The 7,444-nt window shown below is 30.5% G+C and overlaps 1 protein-coding gene and 2 long non-coding RNA genes across 3 annotated transcripts; 1 reads left to right on the top strand and 2 right to left on the bottom strand.

Annotated features, from left to right (window-relative positions):
- Nucleotides 1-3,522: 3,522 nt before the first annotated feature.
- Nucleotides 3,523-5,583, bottom strand: LOC105118831 (60S ribosomal protein L18-2-like; the record flags this gene model as incomplete). The annotated part of the gene is made up of 2 exons (XM_011016879.1): nucleotides 3,523-3,937; nucleotides 5,362-5,583. Coding segments are annotated over 2 exons (381 nt in total), but the record flags the coding sequence as incomplete, so codon positions are not given.
- On the top strand, nucleotides 3,944-5,163 carry LOC105118829 (uncharacterized). Its single transcript, XR_841033.1, has 2 exons — nucleotides 3,944-4,789; nucleotides 5,006-5,163. It is a non-coding gene; the product is annotated as an uncharacterized LOC105118829 (long non-coding RNA).
- Nucleotides 5,584-5,850, bottom strand: LOC105118827 (uncharacterized). Its single transcript, XR_841032.1, has 2 exons — nucleotides 5,724-5,850; nucleotides 5,584-5,623 (listed from the first exon to the last, which is right to left on the bottom strand). It is a non-coding gene; the product is annotated as an uncharacterized LOC105118827 (long non-coding RNA).
- Nucleotides 5,851-7,444: the final 1,594 nt, after the last annotated feature.

Here is a 7,444-nt window from a genome sequence, read left to right as displayed (position 1 = left end):
AGTTTTATTTCTTCTTACTTGTGCAATTAAGATGTTTGCAATATACCTCTCAAGATTCTAACAATACCATATTGATTTGGATGCACTTTTAAACAAGATCTTTGAACCAAAAAATGTAAAACTCAAATATCTTTCAATAAGATGAACCTAAGCTATAAATGTGGGAGGAAAATCAAAGCTTAAAATGAGAAGAAAACACTAAAATATGAGGTGAGGAAGAGTATGTAAAAATCTAAAAATTCAAGTTAGAAACTCTTCCTTCACCTCTTTTTTATAATGAATTTTGGAAGATAAAAGGTTGAATAATTAATTCCTACCATTATCAATCTTTAATTAGTCATCATAAATCAAGAATTAAATTTATAAAAATTAATGATTCTTTTAGTAGGAAAACTAAGAGTTCTTTAAGACTAATTTCTTATTTACCGGTAATTCATTTAAATAATGTTAATTAAAATAAATTTCTAACAACAATTATGTTTGTATTTGTAACAATCGATCTTGATAATGTGCTTTGTACTATACAACCACATTGTCAGAAGTGCCTCCTCTACACAATTAAATATGGAGTTATTGTAGAAATAAATTTAGGTGTTTCATACTATACAATCACGAAGTTAAAAGTACCACTTTAACAAGGTTGAGGAAAACATATGATTAGGAGAATCTTGATATTGAATTGGATGCCCTAGATTTGATTACTTAGAATGTAGACGATTCACTTCAATATGTATAAATAATGTTAAACCATTTGATTGTGCTTGGAGAGAAGATAACTACTATTGATTATACCTTAAAAATCCAAGTAGCTTAAGAGGCAAGACTTATGTTTTGGATAATCAGTTAATCTCTTGATTCTAACAATTTGACTCATTCTTATTAACTATGATGACTAGCAGTCAATACTTGCAAAAGGTTCCTATTGGTGGATTTAGATACTCTTCAATACTTAAGTAAGTATCTTTTTTAAAAGAAAAGACAATGATAGAGACTTTGAAAATAAATATACAGTAAAGAATGAAGATTATGAAGCTATTTTCATTGAATGATTCATAAGATCTTTATGGTCCATAAGTCTTGTTCTTTTGTGGAAAAGAGGGGCTAGAGTGTCATATTGCCCTAATAGCATTAATAGGAGAAAAATATCTTGATACAAGTATTAAAAATGGATAAATATCCCTTAAACATCATTAATATGGGTTAAGTGGCATGTCCTCTTGAAAACTTTTACATACCTAAGAGTGTATAAAGATGAGTAGCATTGACATTAATATTTTATATTAAGAATCATGAGAAAAAAAAAATAGAGCCTTACGGCTTAATAATAGGACTAAATAAATCATTAGTTTTACATATATCTGGGCTTGGTGAGATGTTGATCCTAGAGATGTTGGTTTAACAGCTCGTCAGACCCATATTTACTTGGGTTTAGCGCATAGCTTAGCCTAGTGATTGTTAGGTCCAGCTACTTATCAGACCTACATGTACGTGAGCTCAACGTGTGGTATGAGTTCAAGGATTGTTGGGTCTGACAACTTGTCAAACTCATATGTACATGGGCTCAACACGTAGCTGAGCCATGAGATTGTTGGATCTGACAACTTACCAAACACATATATACATGGGTTCATAACATAGTTGATCCTAAAGATTGTTAGGTCTAGTAGTTCGTCAGACTTACATATATATATATATATATATATAGGCTCAGTGCATAGCTGAACCCATTAAAATTAAGTCATTACCTTATATTTATTCATGGATTTTAGGTAAAATAACATGTATAAAACACATTGGTCTGTCAACTACTCTTATAAATGAATTGGTGAGTTTTATCTACCAATGTATTGTTTAACATTTTCTAGTTACATTGGTTCCTTTAGTCTGCTTGAGAATGTGGTTGTGATTGCTTTTCAAAATGTTTTTTGCTAAAAAATATATCGAAATAATATTTTTTTTATTTTTAAAAAATTATTTTTAATATCAGCGAATCAAAATGATCTAAAAATACCACAAACATATTAATTTGAAACAAAAAATGAAATATATCATTTTCAAATCTTGCAAGAAGTAGACTAATAGGTGAATAGTTTCATTAATCTCACTTTAGTGTATACATCAATCATTTGAAATCTATTATGTTCTTCCAGTCTTTTCAATTCAGGGATGTTTCATTGAACAAATTGCTTTAAAGTAAATATATTCTTTCATGGATTTTGAAAGTCCATATTACTTATCATAGGATTTTTGAAAATTCTGAAAGAAAAAAAACTCTAGAATTGATTTTCATTAGTTATAGAATCCTAATTGAGAATGGAAGGGAGAGAGAGAGAAGGAAAAGATTGGAAAAGAGATTGACTTGATATTTTTGTGTTTGTGTTATATTATATATTAGAATAAATTTATCTTTTTATATAATTTTAATTTTTAAGTTGACCAATTATGTAAAGTTTAATTTTCTAAACCATAAAGATAAAGTGAAGAAATGAAAACTACAAGAGGTTAGATGTAATTTATAATTCACCAATATTAATTAATTTAGGATAAACTAATTGCCATAAAAAGGAATTGCATTAATAGGATAAAAGATGTGCTACAGAAAGAGATTTTTTTATTTTTTATTTTTTATTGAATCTTTTGAATATTTATATTAATTGCGTTTGATTTTTATTAAATGATGTTCATTGCTAAGAAACTATGTTTTTTAGATAAGAAAAATAGACTACTAAAAAAATTATACTAGCAAATTATTTTATTTTGATAGAACTTAAATTATTACTTTTAAAAAATTATTGATATATAATTTAATAAAAGAATTTGAATAATTCCTCACAAAACAAGATCATAGATATATAAATATATATATCTATCACTTAACTTTCCAATTTAATCATAACATTTATTTGCTAATATCTATTTGCATGTATAATTTTATTTGCATATATAATTTTTAATTTATTTTATTTTTATTTTAAACACGCATCAATTTTTCAACTCATAATAAAAAAATTTCCTGAAGCTAAAAATCAAGATGATGATTCTTATTTATTTTTATTTTATTTGAAAAATAACTTTAATCCAACTCCCAGCACAGTGCAAGTTGGCTTTTATCTTCTATTTCTTCTGAAGGTACATCTTCTCTTTTAACGAAGAGTAAATCTTCTATTTAAGTTTTCGTGGTCACTTTTAAAATCCACCCCAGTAAACTCATATTGTAAATGATCTTGTGCTTGTGGTAGGTACATGACACTTGTGCTTGTGGTAGATGACCTTCAAGTACACTGCTCATTTAACTCCCAGCACAGTGCAAGTTTAGCTTTTAGCAACAACTTCCCAGTGTCCAAGTGCCATCCAATATCATAGATCTGCAAGGCCTTATTCGTTAAGAGCAAACTACAATTATGAAATCATAATTCTTGCATTTAACAGAACTCCATTTTTGTACCAACATCAACTCCTTAGGTTTGCATTCAATAAGCTATCTAAAATGAAAAGAATCATCACAACAACCTAAACCACATTCAGACAACAGGCACGGTAACATTGCTGAAATTCAGGAGTAAACCATGAATTACCAGTTGACAAACAAAATCATTTGCTTAGATCAAAATATTGAAAAGAAACTGAAACCTTTTTAACTTTCTAAAGACAATGTAATTGTTCAACATGAGAAGACAAGGAAAAAAAAGAGATAAAACAACCAATTGCATATTAGCTTATAGATGCACCACCTTGGATTTGGAAGGCTGATCTGTATTTTCTGCATGAGGTACAGCATTCAAACCCTAAATCCCTTGCTATTCCTTTTACCCCTAGCCTTCTCAAATTTCCTTCCCTTTGACCGTATGTAGGGCTTGGTGTGACTGTGTGGCACACCAGGAGCGGGTCCAAAGTGTTTCACAGCCTCACGTGCATTCTTGGGACCTCTGAGAAGAACCTGTAAATTGGCCTATGATGCTTAATTCCTCAGAGTGACAAGGCTCGAAGCAAATCAAATTCTTGTTAAACCAAAAAGGAATGGGCAAAATCATTTGCACATGCAAAATAGAAACATGGAGTTTAAATTGATCATTGGTATCTTACTCAAATAATATACTTAGTTAAATATTGCATACCATGGAAGGCATTGAAAACTAGGAGTCTAGGAAAGTGGAAACTATATACATGTTTCAAAAGAAAGCTCAAGATTAATAAGCATATCTTATCATGTTCCTTCCACTGTTCTTGCATCATCTTATATCATCCTAAGAAAACATAGATGCAAGTGGAGTAAAAGTGCAACCAGAGCTTAATGCTCAAATAAAAGAGAACCATCTGCACTGTGAACACAGATAGAGGAAATGGCTTCTCCAGGAATTGAACCATCCACGATTATATGGTTGGTAAATGAGGTGGAAGGCAATCTTGTAACCTACATGGTGGATCTACGAAATCGTTGAATCTAAATGAGAAATGCATCAAGAGTACTTACATAACCTGCAAACAAACTTGATTCAAAACCCACCAGCAATGCCAGGCTCATAATCCAAACATCAAAGCATCACAGGACAATCCAAGTTCATCCCAAAATTTAGAAGGATTAATTTGGTGGTTAGTTTTTTAGGAAACTGACAACGTTTACTTCCATAAAGGTGATACATTACAAGAGAACCATATTTCAAACTTATAGAATATTCAAACTCTTGAAAGCAGCAAATGCTTCTTTACACATACAACTATCATGGATGTGTTTTATCTAGTAAATCACAATTCATGTTTGAGATAAACTTCCCACTTCTAACACTACTAGGCTATATTACCCCTTGTCAAATTACAATAAACAGTATAAGAAGCATCTGAGATAAGCCAAACCTTTAGCTTAATCTCCAATCACAATACCGGTTTCAAATAATAATCAAGCTAGACGATGATGGTGCTAATGAATAAAACTAGGGACCCTCAAGCTTTTTTAAAAAAAAAACACAATTCATGTCTGGGATAAACTTCCCACTTCTAACACTACTAGGCTATATTACCCCTTGTCAAATTACAATAAACAGTATAAGAAGCATCTGAGATAAGCCAAACCTTTAGCTTAGTCTTCAATCACAATACCGGTTTCAAATAATAATCAAGCTAGACGATGCTGGTGCTAATGAATAAAACTAGGGACCCTCAAGCTTTTTAAAAAAAACTCTGCATTGGAATTTCATATCAGCAGTTTTTAACTCTACAACCTAATTTATGTTCACCATTAAATGCCAACAACATGTTCAAATTAACATTTTTTTAGCTACCATATTTGTGAACAAAGACCACCCAAACTGCAATTCTAAATGCAGCCCATTACATTATTGACAAAAGGGAAAAAAGCAGGCATACCGTGTTCTGACCAAGAGGAGCACGAAGAGCAAGTTGGTCAAAAGTCAAGCATTCTCCACCTGCCTTCTCAATCCTAGCACGAGCAGTTTCGGTGAACCTCAAGGCAGTAACCTTGAGAGCAGGGACCTCATAAACCCTAATATCATCAGTTATTGTCCCAACAACAACGGCAATCTTGTCTTCCTGATTGACAAAACCAATAATATCATTAAACAGTAACAATAGTCTTCTTACTCTTTCCACCGGCCTTCAAATCAATACCCTGCAATTACGTACATACAATGGAGTGTGTAAGAGAAGATAATGTTCTTAGCATTTTTTTCTATCTTTGTTCCCGGTGAAGGAGATAGGCAGATAGATACCATTGTTGTTATGCTGTTGCTGCTCGACTGCTTGGGTAGAGGCAAATCAAGCGCCCTTGAAAGGGAAGAGAAGCAACGAGAGAGGGAGGCTAGGGTTTTAAAACCCTTCGGTAAAAACACACGTTTGGGCCGGGCTATTTTGTTCATCAAATCCATTCCACGGGGGTCAACGGCGTCGTTTCCTGAAGTTTATTGTTTGACAAACATGACCCTGGGAACATAATGTCGTTTAACACGTGGCAGATTAAACGACAAAAATCCTTGTGAATTCAGAATTTTAGAGAAGGATACGAGAGTAGATTCTTCTTATCGTTCTTTCCTTCCGCTTACGTGGCACGGTCGGTAGTGGAACTTGCTTCAGCAGAGAGCGGAGAGCAGAGCAGAAGAGTGAAGATGGAGAGCAGTAACAGAGCGAAGAGAAAAACATTGACGGTAGCTGGAGCTGATGGATCGGCCCAGGGCGGAGGCAAGGCTTAGATGTGCTATAGCCGAAGTTAAAAATTTATTAATATTTTTTTAATTAATTTTATATAAAAATAAATTTATAATTCTCGATTTTGTTATTAACAAAATTTTAAAAATTTATGTGGAGTTTTCTAATATGATACTTTATCTTAAATTAAAATTTTAAAATTTTAGAAAAAATTCAAAATTTTAATGAAAAAATACAATTTAACTAGTTTTATATTATTATATGTAATTTTTAATCCGATCGTTAAATTAAGCTTAAATGTTATGAGGGATCTTAAAATATATTGAATAAAATATGGTTAAAATTTTAGGATGAATAAAGCTTGGTAGTGCTAACAAAAAAAAACCGTAAAATAAAAATAAAATAACTCATTAAGCATAAAATGATTATTTGCTATTAAAAAATAAAACAAACCAGCTATTCTTTTCTTTTATATGTTGCCGACTAAGTAAAAGCAAAATAGAAAAAAATAAAATATAAAAGACGAGAGAGAAAAAGAGAAAAGTAAGAGAAATACATATAAAAAAATCCAAGAAAATTTTTTTTTAAAAAAAGTGAGAGAATAATCTTGTAAACTTGCAAAGTCTAACTTATAAGCGTAAAATGATTATTTTCCATTAAAAAACTAAAACAAATCAGCTATTATTTCCTTTCATATGTTGCTGACTATGCAACAGCAGAATAGAAAATAAAAGACGAGAGAGAAAGAGAGAAAAGTAAGGGGAAAACATATAAAAAAATCCAAGAAAATAATTAAAAAAATGAGAAAATAATTTTGTAAACTTACAAAGTTTAACTTATAAAATATGAATATAAGGAAGAATCAAGTGAAAGAATGAGGAATTGAAAGAGGGAAAAAAATATAATTATTTTGTTTTTTAGTTGACATGAGATTGTTATTTTATCTCGGTTGAGAGGTTGTTACAATATCGATTCAAATTCGATTATATATGAATTATATTTCATAAAACATCAAAGGAATCAATAGTGGATTTATTTTTACTTTCATTTCAATTTTATATATTTTCAAATTTATTTTTTAATCTTTTAGGTAGTGTATATGAATTAAAACTTTATTGTTAACTTCAAAAATTCATATATATAAATTAATAATTGATCTTAAAAAAAAATTATATGTTTATTTAATAGCTCAAGACATGAAACATTATTGGCTCCACCCTTGGATCTACCATTATATCACATATTACATCTAAAGTATGGCAGGAGACACATAACAAAAGATGATACA

The sequence above is a fragment of the Populus euphratica genome, unplaced genomic scaffold (assembly GCF_000495115.2).
Source record: "Populus euphratica unplaced genomic scaffold, PopEup_1.0 scaffold2231.1, whole genome shotgun sequence".
In the NCBI taxonomy this organism is placed as follows: domain Eukaryota; kingdom Viridiplantae; phylum Streptophyta; class Magnoliopsida; order Malpighiales; family Salicaceae; genus Populus; species Populus euphratica.
This window is presented reverse-complemented; position numbering and strand designations above follow the sequence as displayed.